Genomic DNA, 26,014 nt, shown 5'->3' on the forward strand with positions numbered 1-26,014 from the left:
GGTGGTGGCCAAGAGACAGGCCCCTCCCAGCCCGACGCCTGGCCAGGCGCGTCCTGGAAGTGAGCCGGGATGAGGGCCCCAGCAGGGTTGAGTGCCCTTGGTGGCCTGAGCTGGCCAGCTCCCTGCGAGCCGGGCCTCCTCAGGTTGTGTCACCTCGGTCCATGGAGACCTGCCTCTCTCCTGGATTAACTGTGAGAAGCACAATTAGGCAAAGCACTTTGCTCAGTGCAGCGCTGGCCCCGGGGGATAAGAGGATTAGCTGCACCCTCGGGCTCAGCACTGATGTTCTGATATTCCCCGGGGGGCTTCGCTGGCCCCATAGCACCTTCTCCTAGGTGGCGCTGGGCACAGGCCCATCCTCTCTGGGCAGGGGCTCACAAGCAGGCCTCTCTGTAGCCCTGGGCACAGCCCCGCTCTGTCACGCCTATCTCTGAACACTGAGGTTACCCCTGGAACATGGACACGTAGCTGTTGATCTCTGGGGCCTTCTCTCCCCTTCCCTGCACCTTCCCCGGATCCTTCCTGCACCCTGCCTGTGGCCCCACTGGCCATCTCTGCCCTGGACCCCTCACCCCTTTCCTTTCTGTGCTGCTCTCCAGTCTCGGGAGGGGATCTCCATGCCCCACGCCTCGGCTTCTCGCTGTCGGCAGGAATCTTGCCCCGACCTGCTCTGAGCCTCCGGCTGTGGACTGTGGGAAGCGCCCCCCAAGGGTCTCCTGCCCACCCTCCTGGGGGTTGCACAGCAGGGGGTGGGTGGTGGGCACAGGCGCCCAGGCCACTGAAGCCTGGCTTCCCTCCAGCCCCGCAGCCACATGTGCTGTAGGGCCCCGGCCAGGGCTGTGGAGCCAGCTGAGGTCCATCCACGCACAGCACCCTGGATGGTCTGGTGGCTGAGGGAGGGCAGCTGCAGAAGGCGGGCTTCCGTGTGAACAGGCGCTGGAGAAGGCTGGACAGGGCAGAAACCAGAGCAGAGGCTGGTGGGCAGGGACGGGGGTAGATTGAGGGGAATTTTCCAGTCCAATGGAAGTGTCCTCTGCCTCAATGAATTTTACTTTACCTCTAAATCTGCCCTGAAAGAGTCTCTTCTTCTAAAATAAACTACTCTTATCTCAGAAAAAAAAAGAAAGAAGCCTCCTGGCTGGAGGTGCTCGTGCTGGGCTGACACTGATGTTGGTGTTAGTGATGGTGTCGGTGGTGTGACCCACCCAGCCCGCTGATGCCGAGGGAGGCCCAGCCAGCCGCTTACCGAACCCACATACCCACACAGCCACCCAGCTGTCACCAACACGGCCAAATTTCCTTGCCAGGGCTGAAGTCCATGTAAATATTGATCAGAGAAGGAAGGCTGGGTTTTGCTGTGTTTGGTTAATAGTTGAAGAGCCACTAGCTCCTTGGCTGTTTTCCCAGTGCCTTCATACCAGTGGGCCTTGTTTCATTTAAAATTTTAAAGAGATCCTAAAATGCTGTGTCATTCAAACGCTGAAAGTGCAGGAGGAAAACGCTCATTTAAGTGAATACCCGAGGACCTCTCTCAGTAGGAAGTCTCCCTGTCTGTTTAGTGTATTGATTATATAAAACTTAAAAACGGGCAAAGAGAATTTTAGAACCAGTCTGTCAATTTGCAGCAAAAAGCCTGTTAGGATTTTGGGTTGCTTAAGCAAAGACCACGTCGTTGGGATGCCCGGGCCTGCCAGGCGTGGGGCTCTTGGGCCATGCAGCCACCTCATGACCTACTGAGGGTGTGACTAGCTTTCTTGTGGGGGTGCTGGGGGTCTTTCCTGCTGCCTCCGGGTGGGCATAGGTGGGGTGTCTCCAGCCCTGGCCCAGCTGTGGGTCCAGGGAGGGTGGGCTGCCAGTGGGGCCTCACAGCCGAGCCGTCCTCTGAGGAATTTGCCATTTGAGAGCCTCCAGACCACCCCATCCCAGACCCTGCAGTGGGAGGTGAAGGCAGCTCACTGCCCCCTGGGGTGGGGGAGCATGACGGCAGCCCCGGCCCCGCCCTCAGGTTCGTCCATCACATCTCCTCCTCTGCAAGTCATGTGCATCTAAGACATCGCTGCATGACTCAGGGCCTATGGCTTTTCTCGTGTGTTTTCCTCTAGACGTTTCATGGTTTCAGGTTTCGTACTCAGACTGTTAACCTGCTTGTGTTCATCTGTGTGTGTGGTCTGAGTTACAGGTTCTGTGTGTGACCCCCAGCCTCGTTCCCCTCTGTCCTCTGAACTGATCGCCCTCGCACTTGGCCACACATCAGTTAACCCGACACACGCAGTCCTACTTCAGGACTCCCTGTTCTGTTCTGACGATCCGCGTGTCTGCCTTTGCACCAGCACCACAGTCCTGATCCCGGTCGCTTTATAACATGGCTCAAAATCTGCCGAGTTGGCCCCGCTCTGTTCTTCTTTTTCATTTGTTTTGGCTATTCTGAGTGCTTTGCATTTCTGTGAGAATTTTAGAACCAGTCTGTCAATTTGCAGCAAAAAGCCTGTTAGGATTTTGATTGGGGTCAAGTTGAATCTATAGACCAATCAAGGAGAACAGACTTCTTACTAATGCTAAGCTTCCAGACCCACGGACACTCTGTTTTTTTTTTTTTTTTTAAGATTTTTTTTTTTTTTTGATGTGGACCATTTATAAAGTCTTTATTGAATTTGTTACAGAATCGCTTCTGTTTTATGTTTTGTTTTTTTGGTCTCGAGGCTTGTGTGATCTTAGCTCCCTGACTGGGAATCAAACCCACATCCCTTGTGTTGAAAGGAGAAATCTTAACCACTGGGCCACCAGGGAAGTCCCTCTTCGTTTATTGAAGTCTTTTCTCAAGTTCTTAGTGAAGCTTCAGTTTTCGGGGTACGCATCCTGCACTATCTGTCGATTTCATCAGTTTGTGTAGGTGATTGCGGGTCATGCGTGTTTCAGTGGACATGAGGTCTTCTTCCTGGCCTATGGGAGCATCTGGGGTGATGTCAGCAGCTGGGTTTTCACAGATGCCTTGCGTTCGGACAAGGGTGTTCCCTATCACACCTCCCGTGCTGACTTTCTGTCAGGAAGGTATATTGGATTTTTGTCAAATGTTCTTTTGTGTCTCTTAAGGCGATCATAGTGTTTTCTTCTTATGTAGTTTGTTTATATGGTAAATTACATTGACTGGTTTTCAAATGTTAAACCAACTTTTCACTCCTGGTATAAACCTCACTCGGTTGTGCGGATGTATTGTCCTTTTAGTATATTGTTGATTCCATTGGCTGATTCGTTAATGTTTTGTCTAGAATTTTTGAGTTTTGTTCAGGAAGGGTCTTTTTCTCTATTTTTTTTTTGGTGATGTTTTGGTATCTGGTAATGCTGGCTTCATGGAGTGAGTTGGGGAGTGTTCCTTCCTTTTCAGTTTTTGGGAACAGTTTGTACATAATTGGGATTATTTCTTCCTTAAATGTTTGGTAGGATTCACCAGTGAAGCCCTCTGGACCTGGAACTTTCTTTTGTGAAGACTTTTGACTCCATGTCAAAATACATGGATGGACATAGTGTATGCTGGTTGAACCCTCTGCTTCTTTTCCTGCACAAGCTTTGGTCAAATTCACTGGTGTAAAGTTTTTCATGTATCCTTTTTTGCCCTTTTAATGTCTGTAGACTCTAGTCTAGATGTTGAGAATCTGTGTCTTTTTTTTTTCTTGCTCAGTTTGAGTAGAGGTTTTAGAGGACCAGCTCTTGGTTTCATTGATTTTTCTCTAGTGTTTTTCTATTTTCTATCATTGATTTCCACTCCACACTTTCTCCTACTTACACGGGTTTCATTTTCTCTCCTTTCTCTAGTTTCTTGTGGGAGCTGAGACCAGTGACCGAGACCTTCCTTCTCTCTCCTGTGGGTGTTCAGTGCCATAAACCCTCCCAAGCCGCAGCATCCCACAGATGCTGGTATGTTGTGCTTTCATTTTCACTCAATTCAAAATCCTTCTTGTTTCCTTTTCCATTTTTCCTTTCCCCCAGGAGTTGGTTTTTTAGGAAATGTGTTACTTAGTTTCTAGATGTTTGGGGATTTTTTCAGAGAGCTTTTTCTGTTATTAATTTCCGATTAACTCCATTGTGGTCAGAAAACACACGTTGTGTGATGTGGAACGCTTACCGTGACTTGTTTTACTTCCCGGAATGTGCTCTATCTTGGTAAATCTCCTGTGTGCACTTGAAACTAATTTCTTTTCCTGTTGTTGTTGAGTGAGGTCTTTTATAAACGTCAGTATACCGACTTCCCTTTCACTTTTCACTTTCATGCATTGGAAAAGGAAGTGGCAACCCACTCCAGTGTTCTTGCCTGGAGAATCCCAGGGATGGCGGAGCCTGGTGGGCTGCCGTCTATGGAGTCACACAGAGTCGCACGCGACTAAAGTGACTTAGCAATACCGAGTTGGTTGACAGTATTCAAATCTTTATCCTTACCTGTTCTATCAGTACTGAGAGGGGTGTTGAAGTAACTATTTCTGTTTTGCAGATTTATCAGTTTTACTTCATGGACTGTAAGCTCTGGCATCAAGTGCATGAATGTTTAGGATGTTATGTCTTCTTGGTTAATTGTGAAACAATCTTCTCTATCTTGGTAATAATGTTTGCTCTGAAATCTACTTTGTCTAAAATTTATACAACCACTCAGCCTCATTTCCACCAGTGTTAGTAGAGTGACTGTCGTGCCAGCCTGTTGTGGTTAGCTGGTTTGAATCTTTATAAGTGTATTTTGTGTAGCCAGCATGCAATTGGATCATTTTTTATCCAGTCTGACAATCTCTGCCTTTTAATTGAGATGCTTGGCCATAAGCATTTAAGTTATTATCGATGGGGTGAGGCTTAAATCAGCATCCTTCACTCCTTCATGTCCAGTGTTTGGAAAGCCCTTGTATATTTGTCTGTTTTGTGTGTGTGTGTGTGTTTCAGGCGAGTGGGTAAATGCCATCCTTCTTGGCTAGAAGTAGAAAGGACAGCAGTAATAAATGTCATACAATACTCAGTCTGTGTTCAGTTCTTCTTGATTGTGTCAAAACTATCTTGTTCCAGTTGGTGTGTATGCATCAGGATCCAAATGAGGTTTGCACGTTGCACTCGGTGGATGTGACTCCTGAGCCTCTCACTTTCTTCCATGTCATCTACTTGGGGAGGAGAGTGAGTCACTTGTCTAGTAGGGTGTCTGGGTTTGGGTGATTACATCTTTGTGATGATGCACCCCACTCTGTCCAAGGGTCCCATTCAGTGGCGGGGGTGGGGGGCGGCTCTGAGAAGCAGAGGGAGGAACACGCCTGCTCCCACCGCACCTGGTGGTTCCCGAGTGTGGGGGACAAGTGGCGGCCTGGGCCTGTGGTCCTCCTACTGGCCTGCAGGAGGGGTGAGGAGGTGACTCGGTGGCTGATTTTGAAAGCATTACCTCATCAACAGAGAGAAAAAAAAAATTATTGGCCTTTAAATATGCGTCTTGACATACCACACCAGAAACAAGGTTTTGTGCCTAAGACAGCATTTTTGAAGAATGGCTGAGCCCCTCAGACAGAAAGGGTGCTGGGCTAGGAGCTGAGGAGCCACTCAGATTCTCCTCTTACAGCTGGGTGGCCCTTCTGGTCACTCCTGAGGAGCCCTGTCTTCCCCACATATAAATGGATCTCACCCCACCCACCCCAGGCTGGTTTTGAGTGTTAAATGAGCTCAGATGAAAATACTTAAAATTGTCTGGTGCTGAGTTGATGTTGGTGTGATTTTTACTGTTGGAATCTTGACATCCCTGGGTTCTTGGAACAGTGTGGACGTCCTATCCATCCCTGTGGCTTGAGCCTGGGGTCCGTGTGTGAACACAGGCTGCTTCCTCTGGCCAAGGACACTTTACCCTACAGGACCTCTCACCACCCCTTGGTGGACCCCATCTTGGCCCAGCTACTCTGGAGGGGGATGGTCCCCCAGGCCCCCAGAAGGAACCATGCGCAGGTTCCTGTCCTGAAAACTGACCATCCAGATGCCCTCCCGACTGAGAGTGAGTCAGCCAGCTGGTTTTCATGCCAGAGCGACAGGCAAGGGGATTGGGGACAGTAGAGGCAGGAGGGGCCCTGGGGAGCCCACTCCCACTTTGCTCCACCATTAGCTGCTGAAGGGTGAGAGTCTGGGCCTGATGAGTTTGGAAAAATAAAAGGTTTCTGTGGCTAAAAAGTGAAAGCTCTGGGAGTGTAGAGCCAAGGGTCTGGGACAGTGGGTGTGTCCAGAGGGAGGGGGTGGCGCTGGGCTCCTCCCAGATTCCCTCCCCTCCATGGTCCCAGACCCCATGTCCATGGAGTGTGTGATTCCGAATGTGTTCTGGACCCTGGGTGAGGGAGCCGAGCTGCTCAGGGCCGAGGGGCTCAGCTGCCCCCAGGTCTCCTGGCCTCCTCCTGCTTCAGTGTTCAGCCATTTCCAGAAGGACTTTGTGTTCTGTTGGCACAGGTCGTCCCCCGCCGTGGAGGTGGCCCGAGACCCCTCCCCGTACCCCGCCCCTGCATGACCCCCCCACCATGTGACCGCCCCCCCCCACTCCACCCCCCGACAAGGGCCCCTTGGGTCTCAACTGCTCTCTCTGCACGTAGGTTGCGAGATGGGAACACAAGACCCGAAAGCTGAGCAAGGCCTTTGGGTCCCCCCGCCTGGCCTGTTACACCCTGGGTGGGGCCATCCTGCTCTTGAACGTCCTGCGCTCCCACTGGTAAGGACCCCTCCCCTCCCCCGCTACCCCCAACCCCACCCCAGGCCCCTGGGGGAGCCCCGTCCTCCATCCCACCCCAACCAGGGAAGAGGTGGGAGGTGCCTGGAGCCAACGTGAGGGGCGGGGCGCGGGGACTAGGGGGCTGCTCTGAGCCCATCTCCCCCACTGGCTCTGCTGGCTCAGGGAAACCCCTTCTTGGGCTCCACCTGGAGAGGTGGCCCCACGCAGCGAGCAGTGACCTGGGTGTGGTGGAGAGGGCAGCTAGGCAAGCTTGGTGGAATCCCTCCACAATGGGGTTGGCTGCTGCACACCCCCTTCCTCCCCCAGTTACTCTGAAAACTCAGCTTATGGCGGTGTGTGGTGGGGGCGGGGGGGGGGGGGAGGTGGGGGTGGGGTGGCAGATAGACCCAAACAGCCCCACCTGGTGGGCAGCCCAGTGCAGGAGTCTTTGCAGGCACCCTGGCCCTTCTGAAGGAGTGAGCGAGTAAATGAATGAATGAGTGAGCACACAGCATCCCCCATGGCCCCTTCTCCCTGGCTGTCACCAAGGGGGCATTTAAAGCTCCTGAAACATCACATCTCAGGAGACGGGACCTGCTGCCTGTTTTCCCTTCAACAATGTGCTGTTTCTAGTTCTTGTGTATTCTTGGCCTCCTGAGTCCACCATGTAGGGAAAAAAAACCCTGGACCCCAGGCCCAGCCCCACCACTGTTCCTATGGGGTGGAGCCGGGTGGTCCATCCTACCCTGCAGGTGGGCTGCACCAAGGTGGGCGGCCAGGTGGGCGTGGGGGGAGTGGAGGGGCAGAGGGCAAGGTGATGGAGAGCCTGTCTGTCTGGAGGGCTGACGACATCCTCCATGTGGCCCCAACTTGAACCCCACTGGCCTGCAGAGGCCAGCAGAGGCGGGTCTATAGACAAGCTGCTGTCCCTGCCATCCTACCGCAAGGCTGGTGCTGGCAGGACGTGTCGCGTCCTGGGCCCCTGAGAGGCCTGGCAGGGGAGAGACCCAGGCCCAGCCCCTCTCCCTGCGTCCAGGCCTGTGTGTCCCTCTCCCCGTGTCATTGTGTCACTGTCAACCTTTTGGCTACGGCTTTCCTCCCGGGTGAATTAACCACCCAGGGAATTTGGGGGCCGAGAAAGGACCCCTCCACTGCAAGCAGGCCTGTTTTCCCTTCTCCCCTCTATGGTCCTCCTCCTGTTTGCCCCCCGCTGACAGGTCTGGGTGGGGTTCAGGTGCAGGGCTTGTGGGAGTCCTGCCCACCCGCCCCCACCGCCGCTCCCCAGCATCCTTCCGCTGTCGCTTTATGTGGTTCCTGCAGGTGGGTTTTCTGTGCCTGTGTGTGGGTGTGGGTGTATGTGGTAAAAGACACATTAATAAAATTGACCCTTTCAGACACCTTGAGGTATAGTTTTGTGACATTTAGGACCTCTCCCTGGGAGTGGTGTCCGTCCGTCAGCTCACAAGGCTGTGTCCAGGCCACTTGCTCTACAGACAGGAGAGGTGGAGGGGTGGGAGGGGGCTGAGCTGTGGCCTGAGGTGCCAGCTCTCAGAACTGTGGGTTTATCAGAGCCCAGGGAGGGTGCAGGGGTGGGGCATGGGCGCGGCCACCTGGCACCACACGGGGTGTGCGGCTCTGAGCCAATCCCAGCAGCTCAGCCTGGAGCTGCAGGGTGACCCTGAGCCCAGCAGCAGGAGAGGTGGGTGGAGAGCAGGGGGCGTGGGCAGTGTGACCAGGGGCCAGGTGTGCCCTGACACATGTGCCACTGTTTGACAGGTCACCGTGCAGGCGTCTGCCCGTGGTGTCCTGTTTGCTGTTCAAACAGATGCTTCTCCCGCCTCCCTGTTCCCCTTTCTCACTTTGGGGAAGGGGGCTGCTTTTCTTGGTTGATGAACACAGACTGTGATCCCTTCTGCCTGGCATGGGCTGGCGCCAGGGAGGTGCTCAGGGGAGAAGCCTCTGTTCTCCAAGAGCTGACTGTAGTCTGAGGAGAGAGTTATAGGGAGGCGGGCTTTAGCTCAACCTAAGGAGTTTGACGACATCCAGCTAATGGAGTGGACAAAGGGAGATGGAACTTGCTCTGCTAGAAAGAGCCTGGCAGGGTTGTCCAGTGGTTACGGCTCCTGCTTCCACTGCCGAGGGCACGAGTTCAATCCTGGTCAGGGAACTAAGATCCCACAAGCTGTGGGGTGTGGCCAAAAGAAGGAAAGAGAGGGGGAGGAATGGAGGACGGAGGGCGGGTAGGCGTGCTCACGACGGAGGGACAGTTGGGTGGAGGCATGATTCCCGAGTCTCCTTCCCTCTGCAGTGCCAGTCATCCTCAGACTGAACACCCTGCTGTCCTGCAGAGTCTAAAATGTTGTCATTCATAATCTGTTTCTTAAAACCACTACGTGTTACAGACAAGTCAGGATTTCTGGCTTCTCTGGAAGCAGGCACCAGCCCCCTATTCCGGTCACTTCTTCCGTGGCGGCCCCTCAGCAGGCCACTTGACTCACCCTCAGGACTTGCCTGAGACCCCTGGACAGGCTACTCTGGGGGCCTGGGGGGCGGGGTGGGCGGCCCCTCTGTGTGGCGGTGACCTCCCCGCCCTGCCCACAGCTTCACGCAGGCCATGCTGAGCCAGCCCCGGATGCAGAGCCTGGACAACCCTGCGGCCTACCACGTGGGCCTGGCACTCCTGGGAGTGGGTGGCGTGTTTGTCCTTTCCAGTTTCCTGGCGCTGGGCTTCACCGGGACCTTCCTAGGTAAGACCCTGAGTGTGGGGGGCCAGGGCCCTGCTCCCCCCAACTCCAGGCCTCAGCCTGCCCTGCTCAGCGCTGGGGGACAGACTCTTAAGCCCCAGCCAGCTGCTTGGCCTCCAGGATGGGCCGGGCTTCTGTTCCTGTGTTCAGGTCTTGGGCTGGCAACAGGTAGGGGCGCTGGCCCCTCTCCTTGCCCGTGGCTCCGGAGCTTTGGGGCTGAAAACCCAGTGCTGGCAGGGCTGGACGTCCTACAGACACCAACTCCCAGTCTGGGACTCTGGGGGGAGGGAGCAGGGCGGCTGATGTGCGCGGGTCAGTGGGGCCAGAGCAGAAGGCCAGCCAGGGATCACATCACTCAAGTCCCTGAGGGCCATGCAGGAGACTGGGGCGTCCTCCCAGGAGGAGGGTCCCACAGGGGAGGTCCTCTGGGGGCCCAGGAGCAGGTGGGGATCATTGTGTGGGCCTCACAGGGGTAGGGTGGGGAAGGGAGCCAGGGGAGGGAGGGGTGGTGGTGTAGCCAACCTCAGGAGACCAGGGGTTAGCAGCCCCACAGCAGGGGCAGGGGAAAGGGCAGCCAGGGTCTGGAGGAGGGTTGGGGAGGGGCCTGGAAGCCGCCTGTGGGGGAGCCCCAGGAGAAACGACCTGGAACGTGGGGCCCTCAGGCTCAGGAATGTAGGTCAGAGTGGCCGAGTCCCCGCCCCCCGCCATGAGCCACCCTGAAGCAGACTTCTGTGCCACCGGGAAGAAAGGCTCCCTGGCCGCGAGCCCTGTCTCCAGACAGCGGTGATGGTGATGCAGCTGCTACTCCTCCAGGCCCACCTGTGCCTGGAGCACGAGGGATACACCATGGGGCCCTAGTGAGCAGCGCTGCTCCCTGTGGGCCATGCCCGGGCCAGGCCGGACTGCGCTGGACACCGGGTCTGTGTCCCCTGCCTCTCGGACCACCACACCCTCCCCTGGGAGAAGCTCTGGGCTGGCTGCAGGGGGAGAGCTGATCTCCAGGCTGGTGGCCCAGGTGGGAGTGGCCCAGCTGAGGGAGGAGGGGGACGTGGAGCAGAGATAGTGAGTAGGGGTAGGTGTGCTTTAGACAGTGGGGGGCAGGTGAAGGGAAGGGCGACAGGAAGTACCACAAGCCGAGGAGGTGGCAAAGGAGGAGAGGTGTCCAGAGAGCAGGGAAAGTCCCCAAGCAGAGGGGACAGAACATGCAAAGGCACAGAGGCAAGAGCCGGTGGGGGCGCAGCCCCTGGGCACACCCCCAGTGCCTGCACACCTCCCTCTGGATGGGGCAGCCAGGCTATGACCCTCCTTCCTGCCCGCCCTGTTTGCAGGCGACTACTTCGGGATCCTCAAGGAGGCCAGAGTGACCATGTTCCCGTTCAGCGTCCTGGACAACCCCATGTACTGGGGCAGCACAGCCATCTACCTGGGCTGGGCCATTGTGTGAGTCAGCCCTCGTGCCCCATGGAGCCCAGGGCGCTGGTTAGGGTTCCTTTCCTGGGGAGCTCCTCACTGGTGGGAGCAGAGAACATCCTAGAATGAGGTTGGCAGACTTCCTCTTAAAAGAGTGGGAGGCTCCTGGGCAGCAGGTGACGGAGTGGCCGTGGTTGTGAAATTTGAATTTCACGTCATTTTCACAAGTCACAAAATATTCTTTTGATTTTCTTAAACAACTACAAATATAAAAACTGTTCTTGGCCTAGGGACCACAGGCTGCCAACCCAGTGCTGGAACTGGGCAGGGAGGCCCCCTGCCCACAGCCAGCCTGCAGGATCCACGCCCCACAGACTAGGGCTCCTCCGGCCAGTAACCCACAGTCCAGGAGCCTGGTACACGTGCCCCCCACGGCATCTCCCATCTGTCCATTTTCTGGATTAGAATTTCTTCCATAGAAAGGTTTTCTTTGTAGAAACAATTCTGCTTTTACTGAACGCTAGAAAACAACTTTCCAGGAAGGTCACAGGTGCCCCCAGAGTCCAGAAGGACGACAGGACCTAAAGGAACAAACCTTGATGGTGGACCGTCTGGAGCGGACGTTCCCCCACCAGCCCCACCTTCAGGGGTGGGGGGGTACATGGGATCCAGGCTCTGGGCTTTGAGTGACAAGGAGCTGGAGTGGCACTTGTGAGTCTGCTGGGACCCCCCGCCTGTGCCCACTTCAGACCAGGAAGCCCCCCATCCACCTGCCTTCAGCCTGGCCCCTCTCTCCTGGACTGGGGCAGTGGGATCCAGGGAGGCAGGCTCCCCCCACAGGCTTACCCACTCCCCATAGTGTGTCCTACCTGAGACTGGCAGGGTGAACCCCACAGAGGTCCTTCTGCAAACTTCCCTGCCAGCACACCCACCTTTCCTCTCACTTTCACTCCCAGTCAATCTTTCCAAACCCAACTTGAGGTGTCCCCTCCTCCAAGAAGTCCTCCCTGACCTCCTGATATGCACACACATACAGGTTCTTCCTCTGTGCTTAGACGGGGCCTCCCAGGGCAAAATCACAGAGTGGGTCTTCTCTGTCTCCAGGAGTGAGAAGTTGCCCCCTCTACAGGGCTGTTAGGCCAAGGCTCTCAAGAACATATGAGGAACCCTAGGGGCCCAGGCTCGCACAGGCCCCTCAGGAGGGCACCAGCCATGTGGGATGAGGAGGGACCTCAGTTGTGCAGGGGAGGGAGCCCTTCATCCGAGAGCTCATTAGACATACTCCATTACCTAGGGCCGCCAGACGCTGACCCAGCAGGGCTGCTCCCAGCCCTTCCCAGCCCATCTGTCCCCGACCTGGGGCCCCACAGACAGAGCTTCCCGTTGGCCCAAGCAACCAGATGTGTGGAAGCCCCAGAAGGTCCAAGGTGCTGGGATTCCTAGGGCATCAGCTCGTCAGCCTGAGAGACGCCCCTCCCCAAGGTGCACAGCTGGGTCCCTGGGACCTCCCCAGCCCCACTCCAGGCTCTGGGCTCTGGCACATGGGCCAGAGTTTCCCTGTGGGCCTCAGTTTCCTCATCTGCAGTGTGGGATGATCACTTGCACACGGCTGTTTGGTGACAGTGCTTTCAAGGTGGGGAAGTTCACACAGACAGAACAGAGAAAGGCATTTGGCTCCCGTTCAGGGTCTGTGCCCGGCTGACAAGGGGCTGGCTTCCCAGGCTGGGGCTGGCCACCTTAGGGATACTGTGGCCACGGAGCCCTGGCCCTGAGGTCCCCCGGCGGGTTGGGGGTGGGGTGGGGGGAGGCTCTGCCGACTCCAGGAAGCAGCACCAGGGCCGTGAGCAGGGCCTCAGGAGGGCAGATCTCGTTTCAGCCCCAAAGCATCTGTGCCCTTGGCATGTCCACGTGGCAGTGCCAAGGACCAGGTGGCCCAGCTCACCCTCAAGGTCAATTTGAATGGAGCCCACAGAATGGAAGGTGGGGGTGTCATAGGGGGCACTTGGCCTTCACTGTCCCTGAAGCCCCCAGACGGTGTGAGGTTCTGGGGAGTGGGAGTGGGCAGGCAGAGGGTCCCTGGTCGGGGGTAGCCATCTGCCTTGAGCCACCCAGCCTGGGCCTCATGCTCCCCTCCAGCTCCTGGGCTCCAGGACTTCCTCTTGTCTCCTCCTCAACTCTCTGGATGTGGGGGCCCAGCCTCGGCAGCAGTCACCAGCAGAGAGCCCGTGAAGGGGCTCCCTGGACACTCCACCTGGCTTTGGGTGCCCTGGCCCCATTTCTAGAAAACAGCCTAAGAACACGGCTTCTTATGGGCAGAGGCCCCATGACCTCCTGTGCGGAAAAAAAACATGCTGACCACTCGGGTGATTCGGGGAGGCCGGTCGTTCGTTTCTCCCTGCATTCTCCCTCCACTCTGTCCTGAGTTTCCAGCTGCAGCTGGAGGCCTGAGGCCCGGGCCTGGACAGGCAGTGGTGAGGTGGACCCTTGTCCGAGAAAAGGCTGGCCCGGGCCTGCCCCTGACCCGGCGTTTCCCCGCAGGCACGCCAGCCCCACCGGCCTGCTGCTGACCGCGCTGGTGGCGCTCATCTACATGGTCGCCATCGTGTATGAGGAGTGAGTAGGCGCTGTCTCGGGCTGGGGACGCCGTGTGCCTGTGGGACCCGCACTGGGCCTTCCTCTCCCTACAGGGCCTCCCTGTGACCCTGGCAGGTGGCCATGGCCAGGTCACTGTCAGAGCAGCAGATGGGCAGCTGACCGGGTAAAGGACAGGCCTGGGAGCCAGGCTGGCAGTGCTGGCTCTTTCTGGTCACACACGGACCCCCCACCCTGTCCACCCTGGGTGGGGAGCATGGGTGGCAGTGTCAAGCTCAGCACCAGCTGACCGAGCCTCTCTCACCCCTGCAGGCCCTTCACTGCCGAAATCTATCAGCAGAAAGCCTCCCAGGCCTACAAGAGGAGCTGACGGCCACGGCCACTCTGGAAGAGTTCCCACCTCAGGCCTGCCCTGAGCACAGGCCCCTCAAGGGGGGAAAGTGGTGCTTGGCGAGGACTGTCCAGTGCCTTGCAAACACGGCTTGAGGGCTCTGGACAGGTGCCTTGTGGCCCCAGAGCCCCCTGCCCTGCTGCCCACCTTGTCCTGACTAATAAAAGGCACCTGACCCATACCCCTTTGGTCTCCATCTGTCCAGGTCAAGGAGGGGCAGGCTGGGGTCTGGGAGAGGGTCCCTGAGCTCGGAGGGGTGCTGTCATCCACACTGGACAGTGGGGGGACTGTCCAGGCCTTTGGGCCTTCTGTGCCCCCCACCTTGCCCCACTTTTGCCCTTCTGGGGGACAGCCCACCCTCAGCTTGCTGGGAGGGAAGCACTGAGCCCCTCCCTGGCATCTCTGGTTACTCTGACATTTCTCTCCTAATGACCTGTGGACCTCATGTGGCCACAAGGAGCAGCCATGGGGCCACCAGGCCTGTGGTCAGGCCTGACTGCAGAGCTGTGGGCACAGGGTGGGGCCCTTGTCCAGGCCCAGCCTCATCTGCACAGCCCCTGGCCCCCAAGGCCACAGAAGCTACTTTACTCCCTTTGGGATGGGAGACGGGGCTCCACCTGTGCACCTGGCCCCCTAGCCTCAGCACCTCACCTGCAAAGTGGCCCCTGTAGCCATGCTCACCCTGGGCCCCTGGGCGCTGTAGGCAGTGCCAGCTGGCCTTGCCATGGAGCTCTTCAAGGCTGCCCTCTGGTGTCTGGGATTCAGAGGTCCCAGGGTTCGAGGAGCTGAAGGAGGCATGGAGGCAGGTCTTACCAATGCCTCTGCTTGCATACATGCAAGGACACGAAGCTCACCACCTATGGGCACCTCTGACGTCCTGGAACCATGGCCTGAGCTGTCTCTCTGTTAGGGCAGGACTGCGTGACTCCTGGGTCACGCAGCTGTGGGAGTCAGGCCTGGGGTAAGGAGGGTCTGCTGTGATGGGAATAGCCCACAGCTGAGGAGGAAACTGCTGGACAGCTGTGACCTCGGCTGTGGAAGCAAGGTCAGAGGGGAAAGCAGCTCTGGTTAGCTGTGTTCTCTTCGTCAGGCCGTGGCTGTGGGCTGGGGTGACACAGGACCCTCTGTACAAAGAGCTGCTGGGGGCAGTCTCGGGCAGCAGGCCAGCACTCAGCATGCCTCAACACAACTTTCAGGAAACTTCTAAACCGCTCTTTACCAGCAGACCAGGCCATGGTGGACACTTCCTGCCTTGAGGGCCAGCTGTCTGCTTCCAGCCCACCCCCAATATTTTACCAAATGGTTTAAATTTTCCCATTCCACTCTGAGCCAGAAATTTGCTGCATTGCAAAGAAATCATACAGGCAGGTGCCCAGGCCCAGAAAGCAAGACCACCGGTATCATCATAAACCTGGGCAACCTAGAATTAATGCAATGGCTGGAGGGTGGGGGCACACTCTGGGGAAAGAACGGCAGGTGGGTTCAGGGCCTAATGAACTTAGATGACTTGAGGGACAAGTCCTAGAACCTGGCATCTGTGGGCGGAATCATGCCCAGGTGCCAGGAATTGAGGTTGAGAACCCAGGCTGGGCTCAGTACCTGCCACTGTCACCAGCTGGAAGGGGCCAGGGGAGTGAGGTCATCCCAGTCCTGACATCTGACCTGGGGTTGGGGAGAGGAAGGCTCTGACTCTGGGCTGGGTCCTGGCCCACTAGCCTCCCTAGGGAGAGCTGGACCCTGCAGCTGTGGGACCTGGGCAAATCATTCCCCTGCCTCAGTTTCTCCATCTATAAAATCAAGTTAGTAATAGTTTCCACCCCTCTAGGCTGCCACGAGGAAGGACTTAAGGACTGTGCCTGAAAGTGAAATTCACTCAGTCGTGTCCAACTCTTGGCGAACCCATGGACTATACAGTCCATGGAATTCTCCCGGACAGAATACTGGAATGGGTAGCCTAATCCTTCTCTAGCAGATCTTCCCAACCCAGGAATCAAACCGGGGTCTCCTGCATTGCAGGCGGATTCTTTACCAACTGAGCTATTTAGGGAAGCCCAAAGACTGTGCCTGGGATGGGATAAATGGGAACCAACATTTTCCTGGCTCCCCTGCAAAGGGCAGGAAATTCTGCTGGAATCCCGGTCACACAGGGCTGCCTGAGAGGCCCGTGAGAGTCCAGAGGCCCCATGCAAACCTGTGTGTGGACTAACCCAGAGCTCGGCCTGTGTGGATGGGTGGGTGGTACCAGGTGATAGCCCTGGCTCTCTCCCAAATCAGAAGCTGAACACAGCCCAGCCTCACCTGTCACCATGGGGAGCAATGGCCTTTCCACCAGTTCCAGGCTGGAGTTGGCCAGCTCCGGCAGCCTCTTCCCAGGCCTTTCAGCAGCGGCCCACTCCTGGTTACTGACCAGCCTGCTGCCCCCTGGTTTGTTCTGCGGCCTCGTGGGTCATTTACTATTATTATTACCACAGCCCTACACTGTTTGCAAGTTCCCAACCAATCAGAGCCAAAGCTCCATCTTCCAGGAGAGGAATACCAAGTCCAGAGAGGGCCAGAGACTGCTGTGATGCCCACGCAGCATTCAGGGTCATCCTGGCTTCCAGACTATCTCCCCCAACTAGAAAATGGGAATGCTGGCCCATGAGACTCCAAAGCACAAGATGCTATGGGGAAGGGAGGGAGGGGACATGGGCCTGACTACTGAAAGGCAAGCCTCTGGTCCTTCCAGGCTCCAACAGGAAGACGGCAGGGGCAACCTCTGGCTGAAACTCCTGCCAGGAACCAGCGCCTCTCTGGCTGGGAGAAAGGAGCTGAAGCCTGTCGTGGGGCGCGGGGTCCTGAAGCTCCGGCTTCGCGGATTCCAGCCCCGAGCTCCGAGCTCCCGGGTCCCGGCTCGGCCGGCGGGGCCTCGGCTGCCCTCTGGCGGCGGGAGCGCGCCGAGCCCACCTCCCGCTGACACCGCCGCCCCGGACTCCAGGGGGCTGGGCCGGCCCCGTTCTCAGAGCTGGTCCGAAGGTGAGCAGGGACCCGGGAGCGGTGCCTGGCACCTGGCACACACCTGCCGTCGTGCTGCCCAACGTTGTTATTCTCCGAGGAAAGTGCGTTCCAAGGAAAGCGTGCGCGTGTGAGTCCTGCGGTGGGGAAGCGGGTTGGGGGCGGGGGGCGGTCCTTGCAAGGGGTCGGAAGCACAACCAGAAGTGGGTCCCCGACGCCCTTGCGGCCGCTGAAGCAGCGAAGCGCAGGGTCCGCGCGCCCGCAAGCCGGAGGCAGACCCTGGGCTGGTCTTCCCAAGTCCCGCCAGCGGGAGAGGGCAGCGGCCAGCGGAGGTGGACGGAGGGTGCAGTGGAGCCCGCGGGAGTGCGCACCGTGACGCGCAAGACGGGGCGGGGCGGGGCGGGGCGGGGCGGCCACGCGGGCTGCATATAAGGGCGGTGCTGGACGAGTAGAGCCAGAGCTTTTGTCCGGAATCCAGAGCCCCGCTGAGCCCAAGCCCGAGCTGCCGGCCGAGCCGAACTCTTCCCTGCGCCCCAACCACCGTCTGCTCGTCTCACGGCCCCGCGCCCGGCCCCCTCGGTCCCTCTGCTCAATGAAACTGTCCGCGATGATCAAGAAAATGTGCCCGAGCGACTCGGAGCTGAGGATCCCAGCCAAGAACTGCTACCGCATGGTGGTCCTCGGCTCGTCCAAGGTGGGCAAGACGGCCATCGTGTCGCGCTTCCTGACGGGCCGCTTCGAGGACGCCTACACGCCCACCATCGAGGACTTCCACCGCAAGTTCTACTGCATCCGCGGCGAGATCTACCAGCTGGACATCCTCGACACGTCCGGCAACCACCCATTCCCCGCCATGCGGCGCCTCTCCATCCTTACCGGTGAGCCCGGGCGGCCAGAAGCGGGCATGGGGAGGGAGCGCGCCGCCGCGGTGACGGGGACCCCTTGTCCCGGGCGGGCGGGCTGGAGGCGCGGTCCGTGCGCCACGATGGGCGCTGGAGAGGTCAGCGTGCCCCTCGCGGCGGCCGGAGCCCCTGAAATCAGCCCGCCTCAGCTGTCCCCTGGTAGCCGCCCTCACCCTCTTCCGCTCTGTCCCCCTCAGGAGACGTGTTCATCCTGGTGTTCAGCCTGGACAACCGCGACTCCTTCGAGGAGGTTCGGAGGCTCAAGCGGCAGATTCTCGACACCAAGTCGTGCCTGAAGAACAAGACCAAAGAGAACGTGGACGTGCCCCTGGTCATCTGTGGCAACAAGGGGGACCGCGACTTCCACCGCCAGGTCGAGCCGCGCGACATCCATCAGCTGGTGGGCACCGACCCCGGGCGCTGCGCCTACTTCGAGATCTCGGCCAAGAGGAACAGCAGCCTGGATCAGATGTTCCACGCGCTCTTCGCCATGGCCAACCTGCCGCGCGAGATGAGCCCGGACCTGCACCGCCGCGTGTCGGCGCAGCACTGCGAGGCGCTTCACCAGAAGGCGCTGCAGGGCAAGAGGCTGCGGCGAGCGGGCGGCGACCGCGACGACGCCTTGGGCATCCTGGCGCCCTGGGCGCGCAGGCCGAGTGTGCACAGCGACCTCATGTACATCCGCGAGAAGGCCAGCGGCGGCAGCCAGGCCAAGGACAAGGAGCGCTGCGTCATCAGCTAGGAGCCCCCGCCCCATGTGGCCGCAGAGCCTCAGGAGGCCCTGTAGTCGAGTGTCCGGGCCACGTGCCCCAAACTGCGGGCGTATTCCTACCCGGCGCCCCAGCCTGTGCACCGGGGAGAGTCAGTGAACAGAGAAGGGACCGTCATCTGCTCTGAAAGGAATGAGAACTGGCTGAGGCCCGACTCCCCCCACTTCCGATGCCTGTTGGCGCCCACCACTTTTCTCACAAAGCCCTAAAAATGGGGGCGGGGGTGGAAGTTAAGCTTGTCCTGCTGGCAGGAGCAGCGGGGGCATTATCTGTGTGATTGGGGGTTGCCATGACAGCTGGCCGGAAACCAAGGGTGGGGTCAGATCATAGGGAGTGACTTGTTTACATGTGTGTGCAATTGCACAAAGCAAAACATAAAACTTGCACTTTATAAGAGTTCTGGTGTCACCCTGGACATGAACAAGATCTTACCTAAGTGTTTGTACTGCATGTTGAGTCTTTAAAGTTATCGTTACTGGTTTTTTACTATAAAATAAAGTAATTTAAAATGGAAAACCATGCTTCCTCTGGCTTTAGAAATCGGGGAGGAGGGAGGGCAGGTCTCTACTTCTGTGAACTGGACTAGCTTTTCCCAGAGCTGCAGATTAACCCTGGCCTGAAAACAGCTCCCTGGAGACAGGCCCCAGAAAAGCTCCCCAACAGCTGGAAGCCCTTCTGTTTTGGGAGCCATTCTTGAGAAAGCCAGGACACAAATAAAGGGCTTCAGGGTTCAGCCATGCACCACCTAACTTGTCCCCCCACCCCCTGCCCCTCCAAGGGCCTCCGGGACTGACCAGCATGTCCTACGCTCAGCACAGGCCCAGGGCAACAAAACATCACCAAACCTGGAACCATCAACGGTTCGAGGGGCCACTCCAGCCCTCCTTTGTGCAGGACCCTTGTCCTGAGTCGGTGCAGGCTCTGCCACTGAGCTACCTGGACCTAGTTACCATTTGTGGCCCTGGCCCCTCTGGCCTCCCTCCCTCCTCAGGGGGGTCCAGCACCCCCTCTGCAGCTGAGGGCACCAGCTCCCACCTGGTGACCCGGTTCCCTCCGCCACATGAGGCTGCACAAGCCCAGGGCAAGGGACAGCTGGCAAGCCTGACTTTCCACCTGTGAAACACGAGAGAGCAGACGCTTTTGCTGGGGGCTGCTCTGAGGGCCCGCTGCCCAGGAATCCAAGTGAGGAGTCCAGGTGTCCCAGGGGAGGACTGTAACTCTGCTTTGGTGGACTGCTCCCTGCCAGGACCCGACCTACATCCGCAAGGAGGGATGATGGCCCAGGGGCTGACCACAGGCAGGACGACCCTCCGGGCCACCTGTACCCTGGGGTCGGATGCCACTCCCAGAAGGGTCATCCCATGCTCATTCTGGTGTAGCTAGTGTGGCCATGTTCTCAGGCTGGGGGCGGTTGCTCAGTCTCTTCTGCGTAAAGGGGAGGTTTTCCTCTCAACTATCACGGGGATGTCCTAATGTGAATGTCTCAGTACAGACCCACGATGTCCTGACAGCAGAGCACAAGTTCTTTTAATCACACTCTTGAAAAGCGTCACAGGTCACAACACCGGAGCACAGAGGAGACCCACGAGGAGCCCATGTCCACTGCAGTCTCGCAGCAAGCTCCGGCCGCCTGGTATTTCTGAGCTTCACATTCCATGGTTATTTGGTTGGAGCCTTAAAATCGGCCCACACAGTACTGTACTCTTGAAACTTCAAAAAAATAACTGACTCAGTTTATAACAGCCCCACGGCAGAGCTGGCCTCAGGTGACACCCACTTAAATTCAGAGCCTGCTCCTCTGGATGAGGCTGCTGAAACCTCACCCTTCCCCTGGACACGTGACAGGTGGCTGCCAGCAGACTCAGACAGAACCCCAGCTTGGAACACCCTTATCCTACATTCCTGCCAAATGGCGGGCGCCCGTCATCCCTGACGCGGCTGGCACAGGGATGAGCCCACTCTAGATCTGAGTGATACTCGCCACTTGTCCCCACGTTTCAGAAGCTTTCGCCTCAGGCTGGTCACACAAACGCAATTTCTGTCTGGAGAAACAAGGGTGTTTATAAACATCTATGAACCAGGACTGGGCCGCACGATTGCCAGGGCCAGCTTCCCCCACCCCAAGGGCCCGTCAGAATCACGGCCCAGTTGTCCTTTTCCATGTGACCCCCAAGTGCACGCAGTGAGGCCAGGGGGGAGGTCATCGGTGAACCAGGGACAGGACTTGGGAAAGCTGAAGAGGGTGTCTGTTCATCTCATCAGACCACAGCTGATGAGACCACATGGTCTGAGGTGGTCTGGCCATTCTTGGGCAGTAAATGGCTAAACGAGCTGACTGAAGGTAACAGGGGATAAAGGAGCAAGAGCTACAAGAAACAAGGACATGGGTGACAGAGAACCTGGGTGGGGGGTGCCTGGTGGGTTCCTGGTTGATACCCCATCAACAGTAACACCCATGCCTCAAACAGAAAGAAACAACTGTTCCAGGGCAAAAGGCTACCCCACAGTCTCTGAAACCATGCATTTCTCTCAAGGCCTTTCTCCATGCGTGTGCAGGCCTAACTGTCCACACACACTGCTGCTCACTGGACACCAGGTTCCTGGTGCACCCACCGTCTGGGGTGGGTGGGGAGGGGCAGAGGGAAGCCGCCTCCCTTCCAGCTGTGTCCCTCCCCAGAGGCAAGAGGCAGCCCCACCTCCCAGCCTCAGGAAGCCTTCCTCCTTCAGCAGACAGTTACTGCGCATCTGGATGGGGGCACAGTACACGAGGATGCCCAGGGAACCAGCTCAGGCACTGGCTCTGCAGTCAGGGGTAAAGTTCAGCTAGGCAGGCAGTACCAGAGTCGTTCCACAGGGCTGGGAGACAGGACGCCGGTGCCCCAGCACTCCTCCTGGGGTCGGCTCGTCACTCCTTGGGGATCTCAAACATGCACAGGCTCTTGTACTTCTGCAGCAGTTCGTTCTTGGTCCGGACCTGCTCTCGGAGGCGCTGCAGCTGCTGCTGCTGCTGCTCAGGGCTCAGGTGGATGCCAGGCATGGTGCTAACCACCTTGCGCATCTCCTGGAATTTGGCCTTCAGGGTGTTCAGGTCCTGGTGGATGTCGGGACTGTCCTTGTCCATGCTGCGGGGGCAGAGGGCAGGCGTTAGCACCAGCAACCTGAGAGCTCCCTCCTCACTCCCCCAAACCCTGCATTAGAATGCCTGTCACCTGTCACCTGCATATTGATCTGTGCAATGGGGGATGGGCAGGCACCCCTGCCCGCCTCCCCGCAGCAGATGCACACGGGAAGCAGAGCCTTCCTCCAGGGCTGCCTCCCCAGCCCAGCCTGCGGCAACCAAAGTAACATTTGCTGAAAGAGTGAACACAGATAAGTTCCTACATATCTGCTGAATGAATAAAAACCATCACCAACATCAGGCAACAAGTGGCAAGTAAAACCTAATGAAGTACCACATTCCTTCTAACGTGAGACACTACAGGCCATTCAGGAGACGATCAATGAGCAAGAGCTAATTTTAGCTGATGTTCTGATCCCTGAACCTGTTAACATGCAGTCTGATTTCCACAGAGCTATTCATAAATTTTACATTAGTCACAGCTACTGGAAAACTTTCAGCAGATACTCGCTCTCTCCCACCTCTCCCACCAACTCGGGTAAACTGAGCCTTCTGGTCCCGCTCACTTTAAAGGTGGGATCATATCTTCACTCGTAGCTATTGTCGGCTTCCCGGAGACCCATGTTCCCTGTCAAGTTAAAGGAAGCAAGAACAAAACCCTTCACCTGAGAACACAGAAAGAGCCCATCAGTTGCTCCTGTATATTTTTTAAAAGTTAGGAAATGGATGGATGAGCCTTTGAAAACAGGTGGTTGAGACTAAAATCTAAAAGCCGATGCACAGGCTGTTTTAAGTCACCCACTGAGGCACAAGAGGGGAAAGCTGTCAAGGATCATTTATTTCTTTCAATAAACGTTCATCCCTATTGGGCAATTTCAACCCAGATGGTGCTAATTCATGTTTATTAGTAATCATTTCTCTGCTTACGCAGACAGAATAGCCATCTTTCCCGGTGATCCGCTAGTTAGAGCTCATTCCTGACAGATGAGATGCACTGGGGCCTGCTCACTGTTTGTCAATAACTCGAACTCGGAAGCAAGATCTGGAGAATCAATAGTTTATTCTGGGGAACAAATAAAGACATCTCCTGTTGTCTTCTGAGGCCCTCGATTCACACACACCAACTCTGGTGCACCTCACCCCAGCTTCAAGGAAGCGTTTTATATTCTGTTTCCTTCATGTCTCAGCTCTGATCTACAACTCTTGACAGACACCATCTGGACTTCTGAAATCATTCCACTTGGATGGCATATGTGCTAACACGTTGTTACAAATTTAAGTCCCAAGGCAATTTTGAAATTATAGTTTTAAGAAAACTGATTCACAACACATAAGTCTGAAAGGACAAGGTATAAACAAACAAAAAAAATAAAAATTTTCTAAACAATAAGGTCCTACCATATAGCACAGAGAACTATACTTAATAGCCTATGACAAACCATAATGGAAAAGAATATTTTTAAAAAAAGAATGTCCACATATGTGTAACTGAATCACTTTTCAATTTGTTTTGACAAAAACGTAACCACACTACACACTACACACATGGTTCTGATTCTTGCTTTTCTCACCTGAAATGCACCTCGGACAGCTAGATGAGCTGGCTGTTATGGGTATGTGGATGTTTGTAACTGATCACCTGCAGGCCGAATGGGGATGGCCATCCCACACCCGCACCGTGTGTGTGGGCACCCACCGCCCCTCAGTTAGTGCTGCGGCTCTGCCTGCCACCCCCTCAGCAGTTCATCCCTGATCCCCCTCCTACTCCCCAGCTTCCTGTGGACCCCAGTCCTCTCCTCCTCCTAAAGCCCTCTGTCCCATCTACCTTCACAAAACCCAAGCACTAGCTCAAAAACTTCAGATGACTCCTCGACTCCCCACTTCAGTGTCTCTGGGGTCAGACACCCAAGAGAGTCTATTTTCTTTGGCTGCCAGTTGAGAAGTTGGGGACAGGAAAGGGGAGGTATGGGTGAAGGGTGGAGCCGGGTCTCAATGTCCAGTCTGTGGACTTGCTCTCAAGCTCCTATTCTCAGTACGGCTCCCCTCCCCCAGCTCCCACAATGTGCCTAGTGTTCCCCAGTCCAGACACTCTGGCTGACTCTTTCCTAAAACAAAGCTTGGCAAAGTACAAGCCTTTAAGCTGTCTGACCAAGGTCATTCAGCTGGTACCTTATAGAGCTATCATTTGTGGTTCATTTTTGGATGGCAACACCTATTCAGTGGACATGAGATTGAGTAGACTCTGGGAGATAGTGAAGGACGAGAAGTCTGCTGTGCTGCAGTCCATGGGGTTCCAAAGAGTCAGACGACTGAGCGACTGAACAACAAACAACGACAATTATTACTCATATATTAGAGATAAGAAAATCAAGGCCTAGAAAGGCTATGCACTTAACTAAGATTCCAACACAAACAAGTATCAACATGCAGATCTGAACTCAAGAAGATCTGACTTCAAAGCCCATGTTCTTTCTTGTGGACGATGCAGCTCCATCTTTAAGGCCAGCCCAACCCAACTGCTCTATCAGGGTCAAAAATAGACTCTGAGAATGTGTACACTGTGTGTTTTCATTTTTCTGTATTTTTTCTAAAACCCGAATAAGCATATTTGGCTTGATCCTGGATAATGCCTGGAACTCCAGGGCTGCTTCTGTGTTTGTTTGCTTGGTCACTCTGCCTAGAAGTGCTACCTGATTACAGGCTCCTGGGAACAGAACAGTCTGCCTTGCCCAATAAACACTATGTTCACACCAAGTGAAGCCAGATGAACTTAAGGTCTACTGTGACTACTGAGAGAACAAAGTCTTCACAGTCGTCTGAAAAGCAGTGGAAGCGTCACGTCATCCCAGGGCAAGTGAATCTAATCCGCCTCAACTCTAAACCAGCTAGGCCATCAGCAGTACGTTTCGTATTGTGAGTATCGATTCCATTTCAGCAAAACATCCAAGAGCATGTTGATGTTCACTTGAATGTTACTGTAAAAGTAACTTTGTTGTAATCCACTTTGCTTTTATTTTTTAATGGCTGAATAAAAAGTTCAAGCCCAGGGGTTTAAACTTTGCTATCATGTGGACATAAATAACAGTTAAAAATAATTTGGGCAAATGTGAGGATTGGGGAGATTTTTGGCTGTGTGTGTGTCCGTGTGTTTTCCTTCTAAGGATAAGTTTGAAAACTCAGGTGATCTGAAGACTGGCCAAAAGAAGACAATCACCCCCTGTGTCGCCATGACAGGGCACCCAAGTGCTGGCAGGAGGTCAGCGCCCTACTCCTGTAAAGTTCCCAACATCACCCCTATAATCTCTTTGCATTATGGGTTATTCCGCTCATGAGTTTCCCCTTCTAACTGGTGAGCAAGGTGGGGATGAAAAGTCGGCCCCTCCACGTGTACACGCCACAGCACTTAGCAGTGTGCCACACATGGAAGATGACCCGTATCTATCGGATCTGTGGGAAAACAGGCTCACCAGGCTGCACCCGAGTGGTCTGCCCGCAGCGTCTGCGCACTTGCTGTCTACACTGGCTTCGTTTTAAGAACGCTGCTTGCCAGCACGGGGCCTGGCAACTCCCAGGATCGACTGCTGAACACTTGGGACTGCTCGTGGTGGCCTCTGCGTGGCCGCTCCACTCCGGGTGTGTCTTCCCTTTGGTACCGTGGGGCGCCCCTGGATTTCGGACACGTGACGGGCAGCGGGGGGCGTGCGGGCTGATTCCCCCGGGCCCTTACCATTTGATGATGCTGTGAACCAAGGGAAGGAAAGAGCAGTTCTCCTCCGCCTTCACGCCGGCAGGGGATGGAGGCTTCGGCGCGGGCTGCGGCTGCTGCGCAGAAACAGACGGCGGCGGCTGTGGCTGCGGCAGCGGCTTCATCTCCGGCAGCGGAGGCTCGGCGGGCGGCGGCAGCGTGTCCTCAGCCTGCCGTCCGGCAGCAACACCCATAGAAGCCATCGTGTCCGGGACCCCAGCAGCCGATCACTGGGGCAGGCGGCTTCGCGCGCCGGAAGTGTCGCTGATTATGACGTCACCACCGTGCGCCGCGGAGGCGGGGCCGGGCCTGGCGATCGTTACTAGGCAACAGGCGGATGGTCCTGGGTGGCCTGGATTTGATGGTGCGCAAATGTTCAAGCTGGTTTTAGAAAAGGCAAAGGAACCAGAGATCAAATTGCCAACATCCGCTGGATCATCGAAAAAGCAAGAGAGTTCCAGAAAAACATCTATTTCTGCTTTATTGACTATGCCAAAGCCTTTGACTGTGTGGATCACAATAAACTGTGGAAAATTCTGAAAGAGATGGGAATACCAGACCACCTGACCTGCCTCTTGAGAAACCTATATGCAGGTCAGGGAGCAACAGTTAGAACTGGACATGGAACAACAGACTGGTTCCAAATAG

The 26,014-nt window shown here is 56.2% G+C and overlaps 3 protein-coding genes across 17 annotated transcripts in view; 2 read left to right on the forward strand and 1 right to left on the reverse strand.

The window, feature by feature from the left end:
* The window catches only part of PEMT (phosphatidylethanolamine N-methyltransferase), a 35,794-nt gene extending 21,776 nt beyond the window's left edge, over positions 1-14,018 (forward strand). For 4 of the 15 annotated variants that reach the window (XM_061391274.1, XM_061391263.1, XM_061391268.1 and 1 more), the window contains 5 exons: positions 6,585-6,700; positions 9,302-9,447; positions 10,773-10,884; positions 13,393-13,467; positions 13,759-14,018. In XM_061391274.1, coding sequence (XP_061247258.1) covers positions 6,585-6,700; positions 9,302-9,447; positions 10,773-10,884; positions 13,393-13,467; positions 13,759-13,816 — 507 coding nt within the window. In that variant the 3' untranslated portion in view covers positions 13,817-14,018. Of the gene's footprint in view, positions 1-3,810; positions 3,913-5,040; positions 5,146-5,864; positions 6,002-6,584; positions 6,701-9,301; positions 9,448-10,772; positions 10,885-12,148; positions 12,337-13,392; positions 13,468-13,758 lie in introns of those variants that run through there. The other 11 variants (XM_061391259.1, XM_061391265.1, XM_061391271.1 and 8 more) reach the window with 7 other exon arrangements.
* Positions 14,019-17,286: 3,268 nt separating this feature from the next.
* Positions 17,287-19,019, forward strand: RASD1 (ras related dexamethasone induced 1). The gene is made up of 2 exons (XM_061391276.1): positions 17,287-17,709; positions 17,931-19,019. Exons 1-2 carry the CDS (start codon positions 17,424-17,426, stop codon positions 18,473-18,475), a joined length of 831 nt encoding a protein of 276 aa, XP_061247260.1. The 5' UTR covers positions 17,287-17,423; the 3' UTR covers positions 18,476-19,019.
* Positions 19,020-20,005: 986 nt separating this feature from the next.
* MED9 (mediator complex subunit 9) lies at positions 20,006-25,637 on the reverse strand. The gene is made up of 2 exons (XM_061391277.1): positions 25,349-25,637; positions 20,006-21,625 (listed from the first exon to the last, which is right to left on the reverse strand). Exons 1-2 carry the CDS (start codon positions 25,567-25,569, stop codon positions 21,409-21,411), a joined length of 438 nt encoding a protein of 145 aa, XP_061247261.1. The 5' UTR covers positions 25,570-25,637; the 3' UTR covers positions 20,006-21,408.
* Positions 25,638-26,014: the final 377 nt, after the last annotated feature.

This window comes from Bos javanicus, chromosome 19 (assembly GCF_032452875.1).
Source record: "Bos javanicus breed banteng chromosome 19, ARS-OSU_banteng_1.0, whole genome shotgun sequence".
NCBI lineage: Eukaryota > Metazoa > Chordata > Mammalia > Artiodactyla > Bovidae > Bos > Bos javanicus.

What these genes read in the sequence shown, in the direction of transcription:
- RASD1 (XM_061391276.1), top strand. Translation starts at nt 17,424, where the DNA reads ATGAAACTGTCCGCGATGATCAAGAAAATGTGCCCGAGCGACTCGGAG. An exon ending in GCGCCTCTCCATCCTTACCG is followed by an intron (nt 17,710 to 17,930) that starts GTGAGCCCGGGC and finishes TGTCCCCCTCAG; the next exon opens with GAGACGTGTTCATCCTGGTG.
- MED9 (XM_061391277.1), bottom strand. Translation starts at nt 25,569, where the DNA reads ATGGCTTCTATGGGTGTTGCTGCCGGACGGCAGGCTGAGGACACGCTG. An exon ending in GTTCACAGCATCATCAAATG is followed by an intron (nt 21,626 to 25,348) that starts GTAAGGGCCCGG and finishes CTGCCCCCGCAG; the next exon opens with CATGGACAAGGACAGTCCCG.